The following is a 26,245-nucleotide window of genomic DNA, read 5'->3' as shown; positions in this document are numbered from 1 at the left end:
GAGCTCAGTTCTTTTTGTCACTAAATAATATGCCATTGTCTGGATGTACCACAGTTTATTTAACCATTCACCTACTGGAGGACATCTTCGTTGCTTTCAAGTTTGGCAATTATGAATAAAGTTACTGTAAATATTTGTGTGCATGTTTTTTTGTTGATGTAAGTTTTCAACTCCTTTGGGTAAATACCAAAGCACAAAATTGTTGGCTTTTATGATAAGGGAATGTTTCATTTTGGAAGAAGACTCCAAACAGTCTTCCAAAGTAGCTGTGCCATTTTGCATTCCCACCAGCAGTGAATGAGAGTTCTTGTTCCTTCACATCCCTCTCCCACAGCATTTGATGTTGTCAGTGTCCCAAATTTTGGCCATTCTAATAGGTGTGTAGTGGTATTTCATTGTTTTAATTTGCATTTCCCTGATGACGTATGACGTGGAGCATCTTTTCATATGCCTACTTGCCATCTGTATATCTCCTTTGGTGAGGTGTCTGTTAAGGTCTTTGGCCAATTTTTAAATTGCGTTGTTTGTTTTCTTATTAAGTTTTTTCTCCTAATCTATAGGTTCTCTCTCTCTCTTTCCCCTCCATATATTTTTGTTTAAGAAACTAAGCTGCGTGTCTAAAGTTTCTACAATATAGATTTGTCTGAATGTATCATTTTGGTGTCATATAAGGAGTTTCTCTCTCCCCTATATTTCCTTTAAGTGAGTGGTTAGATTGAGAAACTTGATCAGATTCAAGTTCAATTTTTTGTTTGGCAAGGCTACTTCACAAGGCAGTGAGGCAGTCTTCCACCAGGAGGCGCAGTTGCTCTCTTTTTGGGATGTCAACCTCCAGATAATCAGGGGCATTGATTGATTAATAAACCAACGGTTGCAAAACAGTGATATTCTAACTGCATCCATTCTTCTTTTATTAGGTTTTCATGTTCCTTTGAATAAATTTCGCCTCATCAACTATTTTGTTACTTTAAGATGTTACTTTAAGATATAAAGAGGACAGAAAAATGCTTGATTTTTCCTGTACTTATCAGTTTTCAAAATAATGAGTTGGTTCCCTAATACTATCAAGAAGTGATCAATAAGTTTTTAAAAAATCATGAAATTATGTATGTGAATGTATTTGATATTTTTCATTCCACTGAAGTCACTATACTTATTGACCAACGTAAGTCTATTGAAGTTCTCTCCTGAATCTTTTTGACATGACCCTACTAGTCTTTAAAAACTTCCCTGCTTTCTGCTAAGACAAGCTGTTCCAGGCTTATTTTATATTTCTTAACTCGAACCAGAAATTAGCTATTTCTCCAAGGTTATGGTTCTCACAGTGTGATCTGGGAGCCCCTGGGAGTCCCTGTGATCCTTTCATGGGGTTTGTGAGGTCAAAATTATTTTCATATTAATACTAAGGGCTATTTGCCCTTTTAAACTTTCATTTTCTCACAAATATATACAGAGTTTCCCAAAGGTTACATGATGTGCGATATTATGATTGAATGCAGAAGCAGTTCTAAGAATTCTGCTGTCATTTATTAAGCCAGACATTAAATAGATTCACAAAAATGTAAAACAATTGTACTCTTCTCACTAATTTTTGTTAATAGATACTGTGTTATTTTGAAATATTTTGATTTTTAATTCAGTCAACATCAATAGATATAGCCCACATAAATAAAAACTCTTTGGGCCCTCAACAATTTTAAGAATTTAAAGAGATTTGGGGAGCAAAATGTTTTGAGAACTGCTGCTCCAAGGAGTCTTGGTTCCTTTTAATGGAAAATGGTATTTAGAGATCACAATCTAGGAGCTAAAGATGTTCATGGTTACTGGGTTGGCCATAGTTTTTAGGCCATTTCATAGGCAGAGTTAAGATAAAATTATATATTTATTTAAAGATAAAATACATCATGAGTTAATACTGTTTATTCCTGTCCAAATTTAGGACTACAGAGTTTTTACTTAAACTCATACAATTTACATTTGTATCTCCTTTCTCCCACAACAAAAATCCTAGCATAGGGCTTCCCTGGTGGCACAGTGGTTGAGAGTCCGCCTGCCGATGCAGGGGACACGGGTTCGTGCCCCGGTCCGGGAAGATCCCACATGCCGCGGAGCGGCTGGGCCCGTGAGCCATGGCCGCTGAGCCTGCGCGTCCGGAGCCTGTGCTCTGCAGTGGGAGAGGCCACAACAGGGAGAGGCCCGCGTACCGCAAAAAAAAAAAAAAAAAAAAATCCCGGCATAAATGTTTATTTTCAGTGTCACATTAACAATAGCACCACTACCATCACTACCAACAATATGATCACTTAAAACAGTTTGACTGCTTTCTTTTCTTTTTTTTTAGTTCTTTTTTCTTTGAGGTATATCTCTCTATGGATGTACAGTAATTTGATAGTTTAAAGTTACCTGAAATGGTGTGTGTTTTTGAAATTATGCCAACAAGCAGATCAGTTAGACCCATGTATTTTTTCTTTTGATTTTTAAAGGCTGCTTTTTATAAATTCAGAGAAGTTTAGGTTCTATCTCTGTCTCTTGTAGCCTACTGCCTTCCTCTCTTCCTCAAGTAACATTAAAAAAAATCAGTAATTTTCCTTTCTGTTATTTTTAAACTTTAAGCAAATATATATATATATAGTATTACTAGATATAGTATATGTATATATATATATACTTATTTAGTATTACTACCACCCTCCCCTTTTTGGATGAAAGGTAGCATACTATATACACTTCTTTCCACAACTTCTTTCAATTAACAATATATGTATTCAGGAGCTCACTCCAGTTGTATATAGGGCACTTCATTGCATTAGTTTACCATAATTTATTCAAGTAGCCATTTACTGAGGAACTTTGGGAGCAATTTCCAGTATTTTATTACATATGGTGCTGCAGTGAATAGTCTTGCACATACTTTTACCACGATATCTTTAGGATAGAGTTCTAGAAGTGGGATTGCTGGCTCAAAGTGTGAATGTGTATAATTCTGCTAGATATTGAGACTCTTTTTACTTCTGCAGTACAGATGGAAGAACAGACTGAGACAGCTGCTCAAGGTCACCTTACCAGTCACTGACAAGTCTGGGGTTTAAACTTAGATGTAACGGGTCTCCACAGACTCTGTAGGTCACGGGAAGAGGATTTGCAAGGTGGGAGAGGCAAAGGAAGAATTTTGCATTTGGAAGTCACATTCACTGAATCACATATTCTCACGCTTCCAACTCCCAGCGCACCAGTTCTTCCTTATCAGAACCTCTAGTCCTCTGAGCTCTCATACTTTCTCTCATTCATCACTTTCCTCCTCATCCGGTAACTGAAGTATCACTGCCGCCACTGGTAATCTGGGCCAGTAAACCCGGAAGGTGTGTGGAGGGCTTTGCGCATGCCCAGCCACTACGCGCAGATTGGAGCCGCTCGGAGGCAGGACCAGAGTGACGTCCTAACGGCGCGCCGCTCCCTGGCGTCCTAGCAAGGTCGCTTTGCAGTGCAAGTGCGCGCGTAAGTGACAAGACCCTGGTTCGGGGGCGCGCCGTATCCTGCTGCCTTGGTATCAGTGGCGACATGTCAGGGTATACGTCCGACGAGAAATTGCGGCTGCAGCAGCTGCGAGAGCTGAGAAGGCGATGGCTGAAGGATCAGGAGCTGAGCCCCCGGGAACCGGTGCTGCCCCCGCGGAGGATGTGGCCTATGGAGCAATTCTGGAATAAGTTTTTGCAGGACGGGGCCTCCTGGAAGAACGTGGTGAGTGACGGCCCTCCCCCACTCCCACCCTGACTCCCGCCCCGTCGCGGACCCCGGCCTGGCTGCTGGGACGCCTGCTCACTGTAGCCACATTAGGGACTGACTCGCTCCACCCCCGAAAGTTCCGGTAGTTCCCCAAGGGAGAATCAGATTCTACCGAGACTTAGGTTTAGCTGGGACGCTCACTGGTCCCAGGAATCATAGGCTGGGAGTCGGGAGTCAGGAGTCAGAGTCCGGAGCTTGTATGGCTTCGGGATGGTCTTGTCCTTTGGCTGTCAAATGTGATGAGAAGGAGGCGAATCTTCGCCTGGGTTTTACAGGACACTGCAGGCTTGCTTCTCTCTTGACTGTGGAGACCTTCCCTCAGAATGATGGCCAAGGATTCACTAGAGCTAAAATTCAATGATTTTAGTATTTGAAGACACTTGTCTGATTTTTGAGGTTGAGATTATAGAGACCAACTAACTCTGCACTCGACTACCAGAAGGCACAATGAGCCTCTAGCTGGTAATACAGCTCTATGTAATGACCATTAAAGAAGGGGTCCTATTGGTATGCTGAGTGAGTCATATTCAAAAGCCCCCTTTCTTAACCGCTACTACGTACGTTGAACACACGCTTTCATTTAAGAATGCCATTCCTGGACTATGCAGAAAGTCACTCACTCAAGTGCTATCTTTATTTTCAGGGTCTCCTGACATTTTCTTGAGGTCGTTAATTAAATCACATCAATTATGAATGATGAATGCTGTATCTCAGAATTCCTTGCAACTTTGGCTAATAATAATGGTAATAATATAAGGAACACTTCGGTGCTTACTTTGTGCCTGGCACTTTGCTGAGGGTTTTACACGTGTTACTTTATTTATTTTTTTACTTCCATAAGGTAGAAACCATCCCTAATCCTCGTTTTAAATATGTGGAAACGGAGACCTGCAGGAATTCAGTGATTTACCTGTGGTCCCAGGGCTAGGAATTGAAGAAGTTCACTTTGAAATCCATGTGTATTTTATTGTGCTACAAAGTCTGGTGCAAATTTTTCTAAGAAAGTGGTATTAGATACTTATTTATGATGGTAAAATTAAACTCTAATTGAACTCTCCTCTCTTCTCACCCTTTGTATCTCTGGCATTACTTAACTGATTTGGCAGCCACTGGTTTAAAGTTGACATCCCACCCGTCAGCCAGTGATGTAAGGAAGTAAATAATCATTTGTTGAAATCTGTCTTACCTTACTTTGAGTTAACTTTTTCTTTCATAATCATATCTGTTACAACACTTAGAATCTAGATTGTCTTTTCCCTGACAGGATAGGTCTGTTTCAGTCAAATTGGCTGCCATGGAAAAGTTCCATTTTTAGATGTCTTTTGCCTTTCTTTTTAAAAATACTGTGTCTGAAGGCACCTCAAAGTGAGCTTGGAACACCCTTATCCCAGTATGTAAAACATTCTTTTTCCAGCATTAGTGCACTTAAGGTTGTCTGCCCTACAGGTAGAATGATACAAGTGGTGTTTATTATGGATATCTGAAATTGATAAATTAGGGAAATGACTCTACCTGAAAATTCTGTAGTTCTGATTACTCTGGTTAAATTGATTAGAATTATTTCATTATTTATGCCATGTTTTATCTTAAACAAACTTATAATAAGGATATTTTTAGAAGTCTTTTAAAAAACATTTATAAATACAGTACTATAGTTTTGCAAAATGCTGCTTCTCTTAAGCCTCCTTTGCTTTGAACTCTGTAGGTGTCACCTAGCAGGCACTATGTTTAGTAAAAATATTCGGTGTACAGACTATATGGAAATACGTAGCATTTAGAGATTTTACAATAATCGTGATTTTTTATATCACTGATGCTTTTTTTTTCTGCCACAAATGTATAAAAAATAAGATATCTATTTTGTGTATGTTTTTTTTCCCCCAGATCTATAAGACGTACCGACACAGTATCTTTGCTTTTACTCATGTACTGATCCCTTTCTGGATTATTCATTATTATCTGAAATATCATGTGAATGTAAGTGTGCTTTAAGTATGTATTTTTCAGAATTTATTTTTAATATTGTACAAAACTATTTCCTATGTGGCAATGCCTTACCCGGCTCTACTTAGTGGAAATAATCTGCCACTTATAACTGATTTTGAATTACTTTGAATCCTTTTAGGTAAAAGGTTTAATGAAACTTAGGTAATGTATGGTTTTTCAAAAAGTTGATCTTTATATTAGTTGTTTACAACTTGAATTGCATTTCCTTATGAAACAATGTTTAAATGATCAGAAATGTAGTTGACCTAATACTACTGGTGCAAACTCAGCGTCCTGAGTTGGAAGGGAGAAAATAATTTCTGCTCCTTTTTTTTGAGCACAGATCTGGTATAAGATAAAATTCACAATAGATAAAGGTTATCTTTGTCATCATTTCCTTTTCCTTTGCTCTGTCTGGTTTTTCACAACTTACTTTCTTTAGAATTCAGCATGTCCAAAAGCTTGAATTTTTTTCACTGAAAGATCTTGCATTGAATTGAGTCTGTTGCCATATTTTAAAGGCTAGGGATACCCTGGTGTAGGGTGTTAAATCCCAGGCAGGATGAGGAAGGAGTGCATTTTGGGGAGTGGCATGGAAGGGGGAGTGTTGGTAGTTGCCCAGCATGGAGTTTTGTAACCCAAAGAGTGAGGAGGGCATTCTTGTACCCAGTGAGGAGGCTTAAATCCTGAGTGGGTTGCTGAGTGGGTAAGGGGGCAGGGAATTGGTGAGTGTACCTGTTTGGAGGGCAGCAGTGTCAGCAACCTGGTATAGGATATTGGAACCTGAGTGAGGGGAGGAAGACATCAGGAAGGAGTGTGGTTTGGGGCAGTGATGGAGTTGGCAACCCAAAGTAAAGTATCAGAAACCGAATGAGGTGAGGAGGTTATTTATACTGGAGTGTGGTGGTGGAGATGACAGGAGATTGGTTATATACAGGAAGGTTGATCAAATGAGAACATATGTTGATGATACTGGAACCCTGAATTCTCATTGTCAGAAAAGGGAGTTATGCATATGGAATACAGGGAGAAAACCTTGTGGTACTGGAATGGAATTGGAAGTATTGGTGTGACTCATGATTTTTAGTATGTATTGATAAATATAGAAATAAATATAGCTGTAAATGCAGATTTACCTAGCTCTGTCCATTGATAGGGCCTGTGAGCATTGCTACCCCATGGTATCAATAACTAGCACATCTAGCAGCTGGGCTTACTTTCTAAATATAGTTTTCCACTGAAAGGATCCAGAGCTCCTTGGAGAAATGGCTGATTCCAGGGCCGGGGCAGGGAAAGTACAAGATGAGCTTGTGCCAGAAAGTAAAGAAGTGTGTTCAAAGAATGATGGAGATGAATCAAAAGGACAGAGTCAGCTTGAAAAGACTCCCACTGGAACAAATTTGAGCAGCAAAATAAATGATAGTAATAGATGAGAGCCAGCTGGATAAATAAAACGCAAATCCATGAGTCCATGCTCATATAAATTAATTAATAAATGGACAGAAGAGAAAGCTTTTTTTTTGTACAGTAGAGTAAATAAGAAATGGACAAAAAAAGTCACCATTTGAGAATCATCATAGTAATATTTTATTCAGCCAGGGAACATCAAAAGGTGCTAACATTAATCCCCAAATTCCTACCTTCAACATACTTATTTGTTACAAAGAGTAACTTTGTAATGGAGGAAACCTGGCAGACATCATCTTAATCAAGAAATCTAAATTACATTACCAATAATGGGACAGACTGAAATTGTGTACTACTTGATAGGATGCAATAAGAAGAAAACAATATGTTTTGCGATGTTCCTGCCAAAAATGTATAAGCTGAATCTAATTGATGGACTTTTCTGCATAATAATTGGCTTGTTACCTTCAAAAATGTCAAGATCATGAAAGTTAAAGAACCATGGAAGATTTGTTCCAGATTGAAGAAGACTAAAGGGACTTGTCAACTAAATGTGAACTTGATTCATGGGCACAATCTGCTTCGTCAAAAAAAAAAAAAGAGATGGCATTGGCAGTCAGAACTTTAAACAGCCTACACGATGGATGGAGAACTGGTTATATAAGGGGGGATTTTTTGATAACTCCAAACAGTTATGGAGACAAGTGATAAAATTTGAATGGGTTCTTCAGACTAGATAGAAGGTATTAATATATCAATGTTAATTTTCTGATCCTGATGGCTGTATTGTGATTATTTTAAGAATATTGTCCTTATTTGTAGGAAGTACACACTAAAGTAATAAACCAGTCAGCAATTCACTATGAAGTGATTCAGTAAAAAAAAAAGTTTGGGACTGCGTAACAAATTGTAGCTAATCCAGTTGAGGTTTGCTTTCCTGTAGCCTGATGAAAGGAGAGTGAAACAAATAAGTGGGGTTCTCAGAAAATTCACTCTTATGTCACGTGTTCTCTGTTGACTGTGTGGGTTCTTTAAATTTCTGATTGCTGACAACACCTTTGTTTTCTTCACTAAGATTACCTCTGTTTATCGTCAACTATGGAATGCCTAGTATGTCTTCCTTTATTGCTGTGGAAAGAATATATAAGATGAAATTCCTGACTTCAAGGAGTTTATAATAAAGTTGGAAGATAGGTATGATTTGGGTAAAAGTATGGAGGAGAAAATCTGTTCCAGTTAGAAAAACAAGGAGTTAGTAGTTAGCATGGTCTTGTTTACCGAAGATAGGATTGCCTGGAACTGCGAGTCTCTTGGCTTAGTAGGGTGGAACCAATAAATGGAAGGTCCTGAAAGCTAGGCAGAGGAGGTTGAACTTTACGTGGTAGGCAGTGGGAAGCTTTCCATTTTTAAATAGGAGAGTGAGTTGATAAAGTGATATATTTAAACATAAAAAACCTTGATATGTAGGGTGAATTGGAGGGAGGAAAGTATTGACATCAGGCAAATCAGCTGGAGGCTATTGCAGTTTAGTAGATATTAGTTGATGAGAATCTGGTTAGGGCAGAGATAACAGGAATGAAAAAGTAAAGTGAAGCCAGAAGATACTTTTTCAGGTAGAAATAACTCAAATTAAGTTGAGTTTTATTTTTAAGTATTTATAGGACATATTAATGACCCTAAAAAGGAAAATCTTTTTAAACTTAAAAATCATACATCTAAATCAATTACACATTTTAACTAGAATCCTAAAACTAATCTTTTAGAATCTCTAATAGCCTGATTATCTTAAACATTACAGATACTCTATATCAGAATATATGGATTGTCCCAGTGTTTTCAGAACTTACTAAATTTGACATTCATCTGTTTATACCCTGGGTTAATTTATCTTGTCATATCTGTATTTAACTAAATATTTCTAGGATTAAAAAAACACTTATCTCCTAAGAGAAGAAAATTTAACAAGCTGAAGTTACTGGGTTGACAATTCAAGACATTAATATGGCTGCTTACCTGAGGGATTCATACTTCTAGGTGATTTTTCCTGAGCCACAGATGGACGTAGTTAAAGGTTTTATGTCAGTAGATGTCCCAAAGCCTCTCTTTTACCTTATTCTTTGTCTTGGTTTGATTAGGCCTGCATCCTCTACTGTTGCACCCAGTTCACTTCAGCTAACACCTTTATGCTTAATTGAATTTAACATTCTCTCTGAAGACATTTCAGTATCTTCTTGCCTCTGGCCAGTTTTTAGAGACATTTGAATGTCCTCACATTGTATTCTGAGTTTCTCTCCTGCTTTTGGCTCCAATTTGCCTGAGTCTTAAATCATGCCAATAATCTTTTAAATTTTTTGGTGTGGTATCTTGTACAGATGTGTATGCTTAATAAGTACATTTATTTAGCACCTCCTATGTGCAAGGCACTGTTCTTAACACAGGGGTATAGCACTGAACAAGGCAGATTGAGTTCCTGTCTTCGTGAAATGTTTAGGGAGACTGGCAATAAGCAGATAAGCAGAGAGGTATATAATGTTATAGGAGGTGATAAGTCTATGGAAGAAAAACTAAGGGTAAAAGACTAGAGAGTGACAGGAACTGCTATTTTTATTAAGCTTCTTTGAGGAAGTGCTATTTGAAAAACACAAATGAAATGAGGATCTGGACCAAGCAAGTATTTAGGAGAAGAGCATTTCACGTAGAGGAATCATTAAGCATAAGGGCTCTGAGGCACAAGCAGGCCTAACTGATTGCATTAATACAAAGAAGCCACTGCAGCTACAGTTCAGAGAGAGAGAGAGAGAGAGAGAGAGAGAGGGAGGATCAGAGAGGTAGCCAAGGGCCAGATCGTTTCTTAGAGATCACAGCAAGGACTTTGGCTTTTTTTTTTGGAAGCATTATGAAACTTTGCGCAGAGGAGTAACAGGAGTGATGCATCTTAAAAAAATCACTCTACTCTGCCTGCAGTGTGGAGAATAGACTTTAGGGAGGGCATGAGCGGAAGCTGGGAGACTAGTAGGTGAAAAAATGATAAAGGCTTGGACAAGGGTAGTAGTACTAGAGGTGGTGAGAAGCAGTTAGATTCAGGATAAAATCTCCTCCTGCTGAGGAGTCAGGGTTTTGGGCCTTCGTAACTAGGAGAGTGAAAATGCCATTTACAGAGATAGGGAACAGTTTGGCACTGAGGGACATTAAGTGTTGGACCTGATTAAGTTTGCAATGCCTGTTTGATCAAGTAGAGATCTTGAGTAAATAATAGGATGTATGAGTCTGGAGCTTAGTGAAAGTTTGGGGCTTAAGTTAAAAATTTGGGATATGAGAAAAAAACAGGAAAAAAAAATGATGCCAGCGTTTCTACTGAAAAAAAAAATCGGGATATGGTCTATTTTATTTTAGAAGAAACTCTAAAACTATAATTAACAGCATTACTTTTATTGCAGACAAAACCATATGCCGTCGTTGAAAGGAAGCCCAGAATATTCCCAGTAAGTCTTAAAACATCTCTGGTTTTTCTTCTATTATATTTCTCTTTCCTTTCCCAAGTGATCATTAGACTAAAATTTTCCTTTCTTCTCACTGAAAGTTTAAGTGCCTGTTTTGTATATTCTTAAAAAAAAAAAAGAGGAGGAAATAATGTGAGGTAGCAATTACAGTTGAACCTGGGATGTGGGCACATTTCTTTTCACCCTGGCTGTAAAGCTTGTGCGACCTTTGTAGTCCTAAAGTGAATTGAAGGTACGAACAGTTTTTCACTGGTGCCATTTCACGTAGGGTTAAGGACTTAGGGCACTAGCCTGAGCAGACACCTGAGCATTGTAACAGCAACTAAATTCCTCTGTTATTATTTCCAAACTATCATTTCCTATGGCAGTTTGACCGTAACGTCTCCATCTGTGAATTTATAATCTGTCAATGTGTGCTTTAAATTTTATGTTATGAATATGTAGGCTATTATCCTAATTTAAAATAAGTCTTCATCATTAAAAGATTACTTATTAGTCCGTTGGTATCTTACTAGCTGTTTGTGAGGTTATTGTTTAGCAGAGTCAAATACATGTTATGTTCTTGTTCCATTTCTAGTCACAGATAATGAACTACCATCAAGCTCTAAGTTATATAATTTTAGAAAACAAAACTTGATGTAGATTCTTGCTTCTATCAAATGACATGGTCACAGTAATCCACTGACGACTGCAACAGAAGGGAAGTTTAGGGAGAACTACCAAAATTGGCTAACTCTTCCAATTGGAATTCTGCTTTAGGAAATAGTAGGGGATTTCTTCTGTATTTCATTGTGTATAATTGATGTGTGTCAGGGCCTAGGTAGGCTCAATTATCTTGTTGGTTTCAACAAGTTAGGTAATTTATTTATTCTTCCATTTATACATTTGTTTATTGTTTATTTTGACATTACTGTTCAAAGGAAAAGAAGGAGGACTCTCTTTAGAAGACCATATAGTGATTCCATAGCATCTCTCCTACTTCCGTATTTTTTGCCACTGTGGTTCTTTCCTGTTTCTGTACCATTGAGAAGCTGCCCCTTTGAAGACCTGAAGAATGCTCATCTGTACATACCTTAGAATAGGATAGACAGTAACAAACAAACTCCCAAATCTCAGTGGTTTAACAAAAGTTTATTTCCTATTGACATCACAGACTAGCATAGGTCAGACAATTATAGTGAGGCCATTGGGACTATGAGGCTCCAAGATCATAGGGAAAGAGAGGGCTGGATGTCTCAGGGGATGATTTTAAGGTCTAAGCTTGGAAGTAGCTTACATCACTTCTCTTCATGTCCTGTCGGCCAGAACTCATTCTCATGATCCCACATGTCTTTGTGCTTTTTTATGTTTCTCAGCCTCCCATACCTGGAGTCTCTGCCACAGTGTATCCTTCTAGTCAACAAATAGCTCTTTGCTTCCTTCTTCCCACACACGTAACACAAGTCCCTTTCCTAGGGAGAAACCCCAAGGTCCCATTACATCACTGCAACCTAAGATCTTCAGATGATGTATAGTAATATCCGTCAGGGTTATTCTTGGAGATTCTTCTCTTGGAGATTTGAGGATCAATGGCAAGTAAACTGTATCCCTTGCCTCCCAACCACGCCCATTATTCAACGATGGAATTTGGACAGCATAGCAGTCACTTGGCTCTGAAACCCCAGTGGTCAAACACTGTAAAGCCTCCTAACCCCTGTGTGTGGGAAGTTACTTGAACAGGAACTGATTTTGCTTCTGGAAGGAACACCTTTGTTCATTGTTCTTCCTGGCCCCTGGCTCAGTCTAGGGGGATTCTTTCTTTTCCATTATCAACCTAGACCACATCTAAAATGAGTACTGGGAAGTATGCCCTCCTTAGGGTTGTACAGCCTTTAAAATCTACCTTCTGCTCACAGAAGGTTGAGGGCCACAGGTTGTTTTAATCAGAAACAGTCATAGGCTTTTATTGTCTGTATGTTTGGTTTGACCATCTAGTTCTCACATTTGGCAGGCATGGAAAGAAAAATACTTGGTAGGAGTCTAATCTTTTTGCTTCTAGTCAGTCCCACATGCCAGTATCTGTGGTTTCTATACATTGTTGTCTCATTTCTTTGTCCTTATTCTACTGCCTCTCTCAACTCAGTTGAGAGGCAGCTATGTGGAAGCCACCAGAAACACACTCTAGTTCAAGGGCTACCTTTGTTTCAGTCTGATCTTTGCCACGGTGCTGGGTCCCTCTGTTTACTGAGTTTTATTGGGCTTCTGTTTCTCAGAATCTTTTCAGTGTTGTTACTGTTTAGAGATTCAGAAACAATCAATCTGATTTTCTAATATTGCAAGGTCCCGAATTTTTAGATTCTTATTTTTATTTCTCCTCTCAAATCAGCCACTTCTTACCTGAGCTTATGTTTCTTAAAATACATTACTAAGGCAGCCACTAGTAGTTAAACACATACTATAACGTTTTTTCAGGTACTTCTCCTAGAACCTCAAGTTCATTAGACAGTCTGCTTCTAAGTTATTAGTGCCTTTTGTTTCCATCTTATAGCCTCCAATGCCAGTGTCCTTGTAGCCCCACTGCTAAGCCAGTGCCATGTGGTTCAATTTTTATTACAGCAGCATTAGTACCACTTCAAGTTATTAATTTCTGTGTTAGGGTAATGCTAGCTGTGGTAACAAGTTTTCCCCCAAGTATATAATGGCTTAAACATAATACAAATTTATACAGTCCTGAGCCATACCAGGTCAAGGAATGGTAGGTGGTGATGGGGATAATTCTACTCTACTAAGTCAACTCATGGACTATCAGGCTGATGGAACCTGCTGTCTTAAACAGAGAGCTGAAATTAAAGCTAAGTACTTTGCCTAAGATTATACAGCTTGTCAGTGGAGGGTTCCAGGATTCACACTACTTGGTTCTGGCTTTAAAGTCCATGCCCATTCTGCCATACACACTGCATCTAGGTTTGGAAAGACACCCGAACCAGCTGCCCAAGGAAAGTTTGCATTCTGTTTCTAATATCCATTCTGAGCCAAACGGTAAACTGGTGACTGCCTAACACATTCAGTTGCTGGGAATACATTACCGCCTTATATTGAAGATGTTTACCTGCAGCTTTCTAGGGCTTCTATTTCTTGGGGCCAAGCAAATAAAGATTATCCTTTTATCACTTCGTAAAGACAACTTTCATGTCCTTTCTAGTCATTTTTGAGTGAAACTTTCCCTATTCTCTCCCTTACACCTTAAGATTTTGAATACTGGTTGCTCATCTTTAGACAGCTTCTATTTTGCCTCTGTCCCTTTAAAGTGTGAATGCCAGAAGTGAACTAGATTTTCCAGATGACCAAATAGAACTGACCAAATGGAACTATCACCTCTGCAGACAAGATTTTTCACTAATGCATCTTTGTTTTTCTAGGGTGATACAATTCTGGAAACTGGAGAAGTAATCCCACCAATGAAAGAATTTCCTGATCAACATCACTGAAGATTACTTTTAAAATTTCAAAGATGTTTGAGCCCAAGTTTGTTGCTACATTACCACACTTACTGAGTATATTTTCTGGAAAAGTAACTTTAATAAAGTTTACTCAGATGTGTGTTGTCTGTTTCTTCCCAAACTGTATGATTCCCTCTGTAGAATTTGAGACTCTATGACTTATCTAACAATAAGTAAAAACTGGACATGCTAAAAAAATGGTATGGGCAATCACCTACTTTTTCTGGCCATTTTTAATTTGGAAAACAGCATGTAGAAAATTATTTAGTCACATGATAGTTTTTTCTTAAACAGTACTTAATCTACTGTGATGTGAAGGTATACAATGTAATGAAATGTTGCAATAAACAAATAAAAGAACAGAAGTTCCACACACTTTTAAAGCCTTTCTGAAGCATTTCAAAAGAAGTATTTTAGAAACTTTAGATTAAAAGGCCTAGATGTAGGTTGCTTTGTTATGTGGGAACATAAAAGACAAATCTCTAAGTATATGAAAAAGTAGCATATTAGTGGTTATCATAAAGGACGGTATACAAATATGAATTTCGAAGCATTTTATTAAAGATTTTACTTTAAATCGAGACACGTGTCAGATAAGCATGAGGTAAAGAATTGTATATGCATAGAATCAAATCCAGAGGAATTACAAATTTTCATTTATCCCGAAGATTTTGGGTATTTCTTCCTTAGCTGTCGTCGTGCAGCTACAGTTGATGCATAGATGACGTATCCCCAGGAGAGCAATACGACCGCGAGGAGCAACTAAGAAATGCAAGAGGAGGAGTAAAAGCAAAAACACGTGAGCGGCACTTCCTCCTCCCCCCCATCAAGTTGGTGGGAATTTTAGTGACAAACTCGTATAAATGTGGTTCCGGAAGCGAGTACACCAAGCCGCTCTTACGTAAGAAGCGGAAGAGCGTGTCCTCCCGGAAGAGGCGGAGTCGAGGTGAGGGAGTGAAAGGCTTAATTCAGCAATGGATTTTGGAGTTTCTGGGCGCTGAAAAAATAGCGGGCTTTCGCCCGCGGGCCTCAGGAGTCGACTCCGTGGAGCCCCTCCAGGCCCGGGACCTACCGCTGAATAAATCCGGTCCAGGGTGCGGCGACTCACTGGCTTCATGGTAAGGAGACGGCGGCGGTCCGCGGGCACGGGCGGAAGCCGCAGGCCCTAGAGTAACCTCCGGGGCGGTGGCGGCCGGGCGGTGGCGGCCATCTTTCAGCCGGGCGCGAGTGCCCGCCCACTCGCCTTCCGGTGCGTTTCCCCTCGGCTGGGCCGGCCTCTTCCGCCCGGAGCTGTGGGCGGTGTCACGTGACCCTGGGCCAAGCCCGCCTTTCGGGAAGGAGGTGAGAGAAACGAGAAAGTATGTTGGAAGTGTTTTTTGCCACTTAGAAGGATAGGCTTGACTCGTCAGCCGGTCTTCCTTCAGTTCCAGAGCAGTATTAATACGAGATAAGGTACCGTCGTGTGCATTTAAAAGTTTATTTGGAAAAATCCACGTTTTAAATGCTACGCCGACGTCTCGTGCTCAAAGAATTAATGTTTCCTCCCGGATCTGTTCCCACAATGTAGGTAGTTCGTGTATTCATCTTTGATGTAAACAAGAATACCACCCGCTTTTATATAACTGACGAATCGTTTTGGGAATCCCTGTTAATTGAGCTTTTCTTCAAGAAACAAGTCTTTGAGAACGCAATGGCTTGTTGATGTCAGTGATACTCTGAAGAAGAAATAACGTGGCATGAATTACTCGGCAGAATGTAGCTGCCAATCAACAAGTATTGAACGTTTGTATGCTTAGGACGGTAGCACGATCAAATATTAAACCGAAGGACAGAGTTTGGCACGCGGAGCCAAGTTCAGCCCTGGAATATTCGGGATACTCACATTTGAGGCGAAGAATGGGGCAGAGGGCCGCTTTAAGCACCAGACGTTATGTCTCTGTAATCTCAGCTGTCGCCTAAACAGAGTTTTAATGCAGATTTCGGAGAGTGGGGAAGGGTAAAAACGTTATCTGTTTTGGGAAGATTTCAAGGCCCTACTCTCTTAGGTTGAATCCCTGTTTATCCCTGTACTGGAGTTGATCTGTCTCTGAAAACTGTAGGCCTCTGATTTGGGTATTCCATTCGAATCCCGGTGTTGTTTCCTAACTCTGCAGCCGGAGGTAGTCCCTTAACCTCCGGGTAACTCAGTTCCTTTGTCTATACACCAGATACAGCTTTAGAAACTTCTCACAGAGTTTGGTGAGGTTTAAATGAGACCAAGCTAGTTATCGTGTCTTCCGGGTAAATTAGAAGCGAACTTTAAACTAGTGCCCCTGTAATCCCCAGAGATTAGTAGCAACCAGAGTGACGGTAAAATAGCGATTTCTGCCTCGGTGGGTCAGGCCTCTCTCATTCCAGGAGCGGAGGGGGTTGGGGGAAGGGCCGGGCTCGGGCCGAGCGCGCTAAGCCCCGCCTTCGGTGCCGGCGTCCTCTACCGCGCATGCGTTACGCAGGCGGGTGCTGTGTTTTGACTTGCTGGGGGTCGCGGAGTGGGTTTCGCTTTCTGCCACCGCTTTCTGCCACCACCCCCAAGCAACCATTGGTGATGAGCTCTTTACGTCGCAGGGGTCGCAGCAGCCGCCGGGGTCTCCGCTCTCTCGCGAGGAGGGTGAAGCGCCCCTGCCTACTCCCGCTCCTGAGGGCCGGCGGAGAAGTCGCCGGGTTCGCCTTCGCGGGTCTTGCCGTCACCGACCCAGCTTTCTGGGCCGTCGGGAGCTTGCCACGAGCTCCCCAGCCGGGCCTGCGCCGGTATCCTCCGAGGTGAGTGAGATCGGGAACAATGGGGCGCCGGGGTCGGAAGGGCTGGGCGATCTGGAGCTCCCGCCTGCAGCTAGGCCCAGGGTCGAGGGAGCTGCGGTCCGGGCCTGAGGCGCAGTGGCTGCCCGGCAGGCCGGCGTCCCGGCGGCTCCCAACGCGCACCTGTGGATCCGTGCCGGTGGGCGGGGGAGGGCTGCTTTCGGAGAAGCACTCCCGAGGGCGCCAGCCCAGCCGTGTACTGGAAGGAGATTGGTCTCCGGGGGAAAAAGCCGACACAAAACACAAAACGTTAGAGTCTGAGTCGTGGCATCGCCGCTGTCAGAGATGTGACCTTGGGCGGGCCCCTAACCTCTCTGAGTATGTCTGTAAAACGGGAGTAACGGTATTTTAGTTCGTTGCGATTATGTAAGGTACGCGGTTCTTATCTTAGATCCTGGCAGGTGGCAGTTCTCAACCAAAGGAAGTGACTGTCGCCGTGACTGTTAGAGTTTGTGCACTGTTTACACCCCGTGAGCCTGTGACTTCTTCATCCATCAAGTCAGCGCCGCTTTCCTCACGGGCTGCTGATTGGTAGACTGGAAGGGGGCAGTACTGAGATGAGGCAAATAGTGATTTGAGAGGAAAAGTGAATAGAATTTTTGGTAGGTAATTTTAAAGATTGTTTAAGATAAATTCAGAAAGAGTTACCGAAGATTTAAGTTAGTAGCGGTGAGGGTTGGGCTTTTTAGCTTGTTTTTAGTCAATGACTTTGAAAGCTACAGAGTCAGCCAAAGCAGTCATGCTTATCTGGAATGAGTGGCTTTAGAGGGGAATGGTTCCCAAGCAATTCTTTTTATTGCTGAAACTGGAATTAAAATCGTAGGGTCTGGTCAGTATTTAAGTTTTCTAGGGTCTGGTTAGTAGATACTATAACTTCTGTTTGATTTCTTGGAATTGGTAATTAGATTGCAGTTCAGAGACATACATGATTTCTTCAAGGTCACAAAAGATTGGGCCCAAATTGTTTTTAATATTTGGTATATTTCTAGTTCATCCACTTGTGAACCCTTTTTAGCCACTTTGCTTGGATATATTAAGTACAATATTGATATTAATATGAAAATTATTTAGTTGTTATAGACTGTCATCTTTCTGGGCATTTTATAATCAGTTATGGATGATGGAAATGATCAAAATTAACTTTATTTTCACATAACATAGGAAAACAATATTAAGTTCTTACAGCCCACCAAGCACTTTGCTACGGGTTTATGTGGAATATATCCCTTCACACAGGCACCTTTTCAGGTGGGTACTGTTACTCAGCCTGTTTTAGAATTGAGAAAATGTAAGATTTTGTGAAATAAAATAACTTCCTCAAGATCACGCCATTAGTAAGTGGTTTTGATTCTCAGCCCTGGCTCTACATTAGAATTAACATCACTCCGTCAGTGTAATCAGCCAGTGATTAAATTGTATATACGGTGATAATTTAAGGAATGCCGTAGAAGATGACTTTTATAGGAAGTCTGGTTTTATTAAATATTTAATTCTGCAGAGCATTCCTACTTTGTATCCCTGTGCAGTTTTTTAAATGTCCGGTTTGTGGTCTAATTTAGATTCTAGCCTCCCGACTCTTTATCACCCTCCACCTGTCCACCCCGACCCCCATCCCTTTTCCCTAGATATGTATGCTCGTTGATTATCTGAAATTTCCCCCAACATGTGATATGGAGGGTTCTTATCCCTGTTAAAGCCAACACATTTGAAGATTTGGGGAAGGGAAGGTTTTGCTTAATTTATTCTAAAGATGGTAAACTTTATTTAGAATTTGGGAGGCAGTTAAGGAAAGGGATTCAGAAGAACTGATTAACTTATCCCCTATGGGGAAATTAATTTGAAGTCCTAATTCCTAGAGTGCTGGGATAGAGAAACTTTTTTTTTTTTTTATTGCGGTACGCGGGCCTCTCACTGTTGTGGCCTCTCCCGTTGCGGAGCACAGGCTCCGGACGCGCAGGCTCAGCAGCCATGGCTCACGGGCCTAGCCGCTCCACGGCATGTGGGATCTTCCCGGACCGGGGCACGAACCCGTGCCCCCTGCATCGGCAGGCGGACTCTCAACCACTGCGCCACCAGGGAAGCCCGGGATAGAGAAACTTTTACCACAGACTTCTTCTAGAACCTGAAGCACTAAATCTATCATCAGGTCCACCTTTACTACCTGACCCGGAACTCTCCCGCAGACCTCAAATCTTAAATCTGTCTGCTAGCCATCCCTGTTCTATGCCTTAATTTGTATTTTTGAAACAGTTTTGTTGAGATATAATTTATATTTCATCCATAAAGTTCACTTCTTTAAAATATAAAATACAGTGGTGTTTAGTGTATTTATGGAGTATATTTGTGCAACTCTAATTGAACATTTTCATCATCCTAGAAAGAAACCTCATACCCCTGCCCCCTGCAACCACCATTCTGCTTTCTATCCATTTGCCTATTCTGTAAATTTCCTATAAAATAGCATACAACATGTGATCTTTTGTGATTGATATTTTTTCATTTAGCATAATGAAAAAACTCATCCATGTTGTAGCATGTGTCAGTACTTTATTCCTTTTTATTGTCAAATATTCCATTGTATGGAGATTCCATATTCATCAGTTGATGGGTATTTGGGTTATTTCCACTTTTAAGCTCTTAGGACAAATACTGCTATGACTCTTCACTTACAAGTTTTTGTGTGGGCATGTTTTTGTTTCTCTTGCATGGATAGGTGTGGAGTTGCTGGGTCATGTGGTAATTCTACTTCATTTGAATTAGCAAATATTTTAATTTTAGTATTTAGTGATGATTTTGAAAGAGTAAATCCTTTATATGATGATTTATATTCATTGCTATTATTTGGTGTTTCCGATGAATACCATTCTTTGTACCGAAAGATATTCCTGTATAGAAATACAAAACAGGACTAATAATTTGTTCTTTTTTACCTACTATGGATGATGTTACTCATCATTCTTTAGACTGCTGCTGTCAATTTGGTTAACAGACTTATAAAACTAGGGAAGGGAGGACTAAAATTATAATTAGTTGAGATTTTGTTTTATTTGAACTTCAAGTTATTACCAAATAATTTTTTTTAATGAATGCATTCTGGGTTGTAATTTTTATGTGAACTGGAAATGTTTAGTAAACACTAAAATCTTGTATTCCAAAGAAACAAATTAAGATAAAATGTATTAACTTGAATTTCACCAGTCTTTTTTAAATTCTAGTTATCCCTTTTTTATATAGAAGAGCAAACTAAAGTCCAGAGTTAATGTGGATTTCTCCAGTTGATGGAGTTAGTTTTAGGTGAAACCTGGTCTTCAATCCAGATCTGATAATCTCTCCAGTGCCCTGTTCACTCTTCACTCCTTCCCCTAATGCACATGCACAGTCTCTTATCCTAATGGTTTTTATTATAAAGATTTTTTTTCTCCTGAGTAGGAGAATTTAAAAATATTAGAAGTAGGGGGAAATGCTGAGAAATTTATGTAATATTAAGGTTCCAGACTTTAAATATATTAGCAAAAATGCAATTAGTATTAATATATTTATAATTCTCTTCTATTTAAGAACAAAGGTAATTTTTCATTTCCACTCTAGAAACAGAGGACTGGAAGTATTTGGAACCCCCTGAAGAAACTTGTTCAGCGTTAATTGGTTTCCTATTAAGTTATAGCTCTGAGAAAGCTAAGATGCCCTAGATGAGCAAGTTTAATTTGAAGTCTATGGTGAAGTACTTACATTTTACAATAATATTGATAGGTTTTTATTGCGGGCTTTATTTGTTTTTGTTAGACCTAGGTATGGCCAGTGAGTTTCTTGCTTAGAAAATTGCAGTTCTATTATTTGACTAGATAGCAGTTGACTCATGATGGGACTTTCTGTGATGGTGGAGAAAGATCAGTAATAGGCCCAGGAAAACATAAAGGAAGAAACTAATATATAACATCTATAAAATGATTAGTATAGAAAGCATCTAAAGAGGGATTTCTAAGATAACAAGGCCAAAATGTAATGCAACTAGATTTCAGCTCTGGAAAATTCATTTTGTAAGTTATGGGTCTATATAAACTGACAAATTTAAAGCAAACAGAACTAATCTTTAAGATTCTAGTGATCCTTGTGAGAAAAGGTAAGGAAGGAGGCTGAAAACATGATTTCAAGGTACTTAGTGACTGACTGGATTAAAAGGCAAAGAAAAGCTTCTTAGGGATGCTGAAAGGAGTCCGTGATGAACTGAATATAATAGTGTAGTAAGAATAGTGTAGTATATCAGTAGTGTAGTAATAATAACAGCAACTAACATTTACTCAGCAGTTGCTATAAGCCAGGCACTGCCCATGAGTGCTTTTATATTTTGTTATTTCATTTAATCTTCACTAACAGATCCTTTTTTCTGTGTGAAAGAATCTTCCACTAAAAACCACAGAATTGGTTCAAATAGGTGAACTTTCTGGTATGCAAATTTTCTCCCTAAAGCTATCTTTAAAGATACATGTATAATACTACAAACAAAACAATTGAGTAGTCCGTAGTGTTTGGGGCATATGTATGCAAGATATAAAACCATGTGTAGAAATAACTCCAACTGAGAATTATGATATTTTTGGTTTTTGTTTTCTAGAGAAGGATGGCAGGGGCGGCGGGGAAGCACATAAACGGACATTTAAAAAAATCTGGAAAAACCATGAGAAAATGTTAGCTGCTAACTCTGAGTGGAGGATACATGGGTACTTGCTATATTTTCTTTTGTACTTTTTTGTATATATCAAATTATTTTTTAAAAAAGAATAATAGGATATTATATAATATTTGAGAGCTTACTGTGGACCAGGCACTTTTTCTAAGGGCTTTTTTTTTTTTTTTTTAAAAACGTCTTCACAAATCTTGTGAGGCAGGTTCAAGTATCAGTGAGCTACAGATGAAATTGAAGCATAAGGACGGTAACTAGTAACTAATCCATAGTCACACTGGTAATGTGGCAGCAGGATTCAAACCCAGGAAATCTGACTTTAGAGCTTGTGCTTTAAGTACTGTATTACTATGCTACACTGCCCTTTTATGTTACAAAGACAATAAACGACTTAACTATTTTTACCAAAGTATGTTTCACAGTCATTTGCATTTTTTTCAGATTTAGTCATTTCTTTTTTACCAGGTTACTGATGTATTTTTTTCCCTTTTACAGATAATGGCATCAGCCGCTAAGGAATTTAAAATGGACAACTTTTCACCTAAAGCTGGCACTAGCAAATTGCAACAGACAGTACCAGCTGATGCATCTCCTGATTCTAAGTGTCCTATATGCTTGGATAGATTTGATAATGTGTCTTACTTAGATCGCTGTTTACATAAGTTCTGTTTTCGCTGTGTACAGGAGTGGTCAAAAAACAAAGCTGAATGTCCACTATGTAAACAGCCCTTTGATTCTATTTTCCATTCTGTGAGGGCAGAAGACGACTTCAAGGAGTATGTCCTAAGGCCTTCATACAATGGTTCTTTTGCTACCCCTGATGTTCGACGATTCCGCTATCGTACAACTATGACAAGGGAACGAAGTGCTTCTATTTATTCACCTAATAGTACCATGAATAGAAGAACAACAACTCCACCAGATAGTGGAGTAATATTTGAAGGGTTAGGCATTTCAGCAAGACCTAGAGATGGTGAAATTCCTCCATTTATGAGACAGATTGCAATACGGAGGCCAGCTACTGCAGATGAAAGATCTTTGCGGAAAATTCAAGAACAGGATATTATTAATTTTAGGCGAACTCTCTATCGTGCTGGTGCTCGAGTTAGAAATATTGAAGATGGTGGCCGCTATAGGGATATTTCAGCTGAATTTTTCCGTAGAAATCCGGCTTGCCTTCACAGATTAGTCCCCTGGTTAAAACGTGAACTCACAGTTCTGTTTGGAGCTCATGGATCATTAGTGAATATTGTCCAGCATATCATCATGAGTAATGTTACTCGCTATGACTTGGAGAGTCAGGCATTTGTGTCTGATTTAAGGCCATTTTTACTTAATCGGACTGAGCATTTTATACACGAATTTATCAGTTTTGCCCGATCTCCATTTAACATGGCAGCCTTTGACCAGCATGCAAATTATGATTGTCCTGCTCCTTCATATGAAGAAGGTAGCCATTCTGATTCTTCGGTCATAACAATATCTCCCGATGAAGCAGAGACCCAAGAGCTGGACGTTAATGTAGCTACTGTTAGTCAGGCACCATGGGATGATGAAACTCCAGGGCCATCTTATTCAAGCTCAGAGCAGGTACATGCTGCCATGTCTTCCCTTTTAAATACTTCCGACAGTTCAGATGAAGAACTTGTAACAGGAAGAGCCACATCTCAGATGCAAGCAGTACAAACCAATGATGACATAAATAATGACAGTGATTCTTCTTCAGATAATTGTGTCATTGTTGGGTTTGTTAAACCACTAGCTGAGAGGACCCCAGAACTTGTTGAACTGTCCTCTGATTCTGAGGAGTTAGGTTCCTACGAGAAAATGGAGACCGTGAAGGCGCAAGAACAAGAGCAGTCTTACAGTTCTGGTGATAGTGATGTTAGTAGATGTTCATCTCCACACTCTCTCCTTGGAAAGGATGAACAAATAAATAAAGGTCATTGTGATTCTGGTACAAGAATCAAATCAAAGAAGGAAGAGAAACAGTCTGTATCATTGTCCTCTCCCAGAGACCTGAGCTCATCCATCAGAGGAGACAGAGTAAATTCCCCATATACCCGCAGACACAGAAGGAGGGGAAGATCCAGAAGTTCAGATTCATGTTCCCAGAGTAGGAGTGGGCATGATCAGAAGAATCATAGGAAGCATCATGGGAAGAAAAGAATGAAAAGCAGACGATCCAGAAGCAGGGAGAGTAGCAGACCCAGAGGTAGAAGAGACAAAAAGAGATCAAGAACTAGAGATAGCAGTTGGTCAAGAAGAAGCCAAACTCTATCTCTAAGTAGTGAAAGCACAAGCAGATCAAGATCTCGTAGCAGTGATCGTGGTAAAAGAAGGTCACGGAGCAGAAATCGAGATCGTTACTATTTAAGAAATAATTATGGAAGCAGATACAAGTGGGAGTATACTTACTATAGTAGAAACAAGGACAGGGATGGCTATGAATCATCTTACAGGAGGAGGACTCTGTCCAGAGCTCATTATTCCAGACAATCTTCAAGTCCAGAATTTAGAATTCAGTCTTTTTCTGAAAGAACAAATGCTAGAAAAAAAAATAACCACAGTGAAAGGAAATATTACTACTATGAAAGGCATAGATCAAGGAGCCTATCTAGTACTAGATCAAAGACTGCATCTACAGGGCCTGACCGGGTGAGAAATGAAAAGCCTGGTGGGAAACGAAAATACAAAACACGGCATTTGGAGGGTTCTAACGATGTGGCTCAACCATCTCGGGAATTTGCTTCTAAAGTAAAGGAAGGTCATTACTCAAAATCTTCATCAAAATTGGATGGAAGCTACAAAAATGAGAGTGACAGCTTTTCAGATAGCCGATCATCAGACAGAGAGACAAAGCACAAGAGAAGAAAAAGGACCCGGAGCCTAAGTGTAGAGATAGTTTATGAAGGGAAAGCTACCGATACAACTAGACACCATAAAAAGAAAAAGAAAAAACATAAGAGGAAGCATAAAAAACACCATGGTGATAATGCTTCACGTTCCCCAGTTGTGATTACCATTGACAGTGACAGTGATAAGGATTCTGAAGTAAAGGAGGATACAGAATGTGACCTTAGTGGTCCTCAAGACCCTCTACAAAACGAATTTTTGGTTCCTTCCTTGGGACCATTTGAAACTAAAGATGTAGTTACAATAGAAGATGAATTTGGTGTCCTGGGCAAGGAGTGTGACATTACCACACTTAATAACAACTTGAATAATGCCAACAAAACTGTAGATAATATTTCACCCCAGGCAGCTTCAATTGAACAGACTCTTGATGTAAGAGAAGAGAGCACCTTTGCCTCTGATTTGGAGAGCCAGCCCAGTAATGTCTCTTATCAAACTGAGTCATCAAGGCGATTGCCATCTCCACGGATATCATTAATGTCAGTGTCTCTTGGTAGAGACCATGATATGTCTTAAAACTGCCAAAGCGTCTCATTGAGAATTCTGGTGGTATAAAAAGGAAAAAAAAAAAAGAACAATGTCATCTACTGCAGTCTGTTTAAAGATGACACTTGGTGAAAAAACTCTTTTCCCCCTTAAAAATATTTTGTGTAGGGCTTCCCTGGTGGCACAGTGGTTTGAGAGTTCGCCTGCCGATGCAGGGGACATGGGTTCGTGTCCTGGTCTGGGAAGATCCCACATGCCGCGGAGTGGCTGGGCCTGTGAGCCATGGCCGCTGAGCCTGCGCGTCCGGAGCCTGTGCTCTGCAACGGGAGAGTCCATAACAGTGAGAGGCCCACGTACCGCAAAAAAAAAAAAAAAAAAAAATTTTGTGATTTTTTTTTTTTGTGTGTGTGTGTTAAAAATTTGTAAAAATCATTATTTGTTCAAAAAATATGTATGTCCCACCCTCAGAGATATGCACTTTTAAGTGAAGAAAATGATATTGCTAGCAGTTTATTTAAAACTTGGGATCCTTTTTAAATAAAAAATATAAATTTTAGAAGTTATTTCATAAAGCCATATGGTATTGACATATTTTTAAAGTAGTCAATGAGTATTTTTGAATTTTTTTTTGAGAGTTATTCTGGAAATGTGTTATAAGCTAGGAGAATCCCTTTGGACAGTCTTTATTTTTCTTCTTAAAAATTTGTATGATTCAAACCATTTCTTCAGGTTAAATTGAGGAATTTTATCTGCACAGTTTATCTTGACATCTGCCAAAAGAAAACTTTAAATATTTCCTTTATATACTTGTTTATCTGGACTGCCAGTAAAGCAAATGTGTATTCAACAAAAGAAAAAATAAAACAGTAACACTTTAAAACAATCCAAAAATTTTCCTTTGCAGTATTGATTGTTTTTTAAATCAAATTATTTTAGTGGAGCTAAACTCTTGTAAATAGTTAAGGATATCCTTGTGTTATAAATACTGAATTTCACAGTTTTAATGTGAACTACATTTAACCTCACAGTTTTAGTGATTATTTTAGTTCTTTAATCTGATTATGAAGAGTATCTTAATTTGCTGTCTTCAGCAAAATGCGGTTATGTAGTATGTAGCTTGCTAAAAACAAAATATCTCTTGCTTGACTTCTTTTATATTGGTAGTTCTTTTA

At 39.5% G+C, this 26,245-nt stretch overlaps 3 protein-coding genes across 6 annotated transcripts in view; 2 read left to right on the top strand and 1 right to left on the bottom strand.

Moving 5' to 3' along the window:
* NDUFB6 (NADH:ubiquinone oxidoreductase subunit B6) overlaps positions 1-14,251 on the top strand; it is a 105,255-nt gene extending 91,004 nt beyond the window's left edge. The window contains exons 2-5 of one of the 3 annotated variants that reach the window (XM_030832665.3): positions 3,018-3,738; positions 5,668-5,760; positions 10,614-10,658; positions 14,075-14,251. In XM_030832665.3, coding sequence (XP_030688525.1) covers positions 3,559-3,738; positions 5,668-5,760; positions 10,614-10,658; positions 14,075-14,143 — 387 coding nt within the window. In that variant the 5' untranslated portion in view covers positions 3,018-3,558 and the 3' untranslated portion in view covers positions 14,144-14,251. Of the gene's footprint in view, positions 1-3,017; positions 3,739-5,667; positions 5,761-10,613; positions 10,659-14,074 lie in introns of those variants that run through there. The other 2 variants (XM_060301029.2, XR_011377546.1) reach the window with 2 other exon arrangements.
* A 436-nt stretch (positions 14,252-14,687) lies between these two features.
* On the bottom strand, positions 14,688-15,384 carry SMIM27 (small integral membrane protein 27). Its single transcript, XM_030832668.2, has 2 exons — positions 15,228-15,384; positions 14,688-14,917 (listed from the first exon to the last, which is right to left on the bottom strand). The coding sequence occupies exons 1-2, from the start codon at positions 15,270-15,272 to the stop codon at positions 14,813-14,815; spliced, it is 150 nt and encodes a 49-aa protein (XP_030688528.1). The 5' UTR covers positions 15,273-15,384; the 3' UTR covers positions 14,688-14,812.
* TOPORS (TOP1 binding arginine/serine rich protein, E3 ubiquitin ligase) lies at positions 15,014-25,956 on the top strand. 2 transcript variants are annotated; one of them, XM_060301028.2, is made up of 3 exons: positions 15,014-15,101; positions 16,760-16,954; positions 22,167-25,956. In XM_060301028.2, the coding sequence occupies exon 3, from the start codon at positions 22,170-22,172 to the stop codon at positions 25,101-25,103; it is 2,934 nt and encodes a 977-aa protein (XP_060157011.1). In that variant the 5' UTR covers positions 15,014-15,101; positions 16,760-16,954; positions 22,167-22,169; the 3' UTR covers positions 25,104-25,956. The 2 variants fall into 2 exon arrangements, with proteins under 2 accessions (XP_060157011.1, XP_030688521.1); XM_030832661.2 differs by having other exon boundaries at positions 15,096-15,273.
* The last annotated feature ends 289 nt before the right edge of the window (positions 25,957-26,245 follow it).

Source organism: Globicephala melas, chromosome 6 (genome assembly GCF_963455315.2).
Source record: "Globicephala melas chromosome 6, mGloMel1.2, whole genome shotgun sequence".
Taxonomy (NCBI): Eukaryota; Metazoa; Chordata; class Mammalia; order Artiodactyla; family Delphinidae; genus Globicephala; species Globicephala melas.
The sequence above is the reverse complement of the archived record's forward strand: the minus strand, read 5'-3'. Positions and strand labels throughout refer to the sequence as shown.

What these genes read in the sequence shown, in the direction of transcription:
- SMIM27 (XM_030832668.2), bottom strand. Translation starts at nt 15,272, where the DNA reads ATGAAGCCAGTGAGTCGCCGCACCCTGGACCGGATTTATTCAGCG. An exon ending in TGGACCGGATTTATTCAGCG is followed by an intron (nt 14,918 to 15,227) that starts GTAGGTCCCGGG and finishes TGCATTTCTTAG; the next exon opens with TTGCTCCTCGCGGTCGTATT.
- TOPORS (XM_030832661.2), top strand. An exon ending in CTGCGCCGGTATCCTCCGAG is followed by an intron (nt 16,955 to 22,166) that starts GTGAGTGAGATC and finishes TCCCTTTTACAG; the next exon opens with ATAATGGCATCAGCCGCTAA.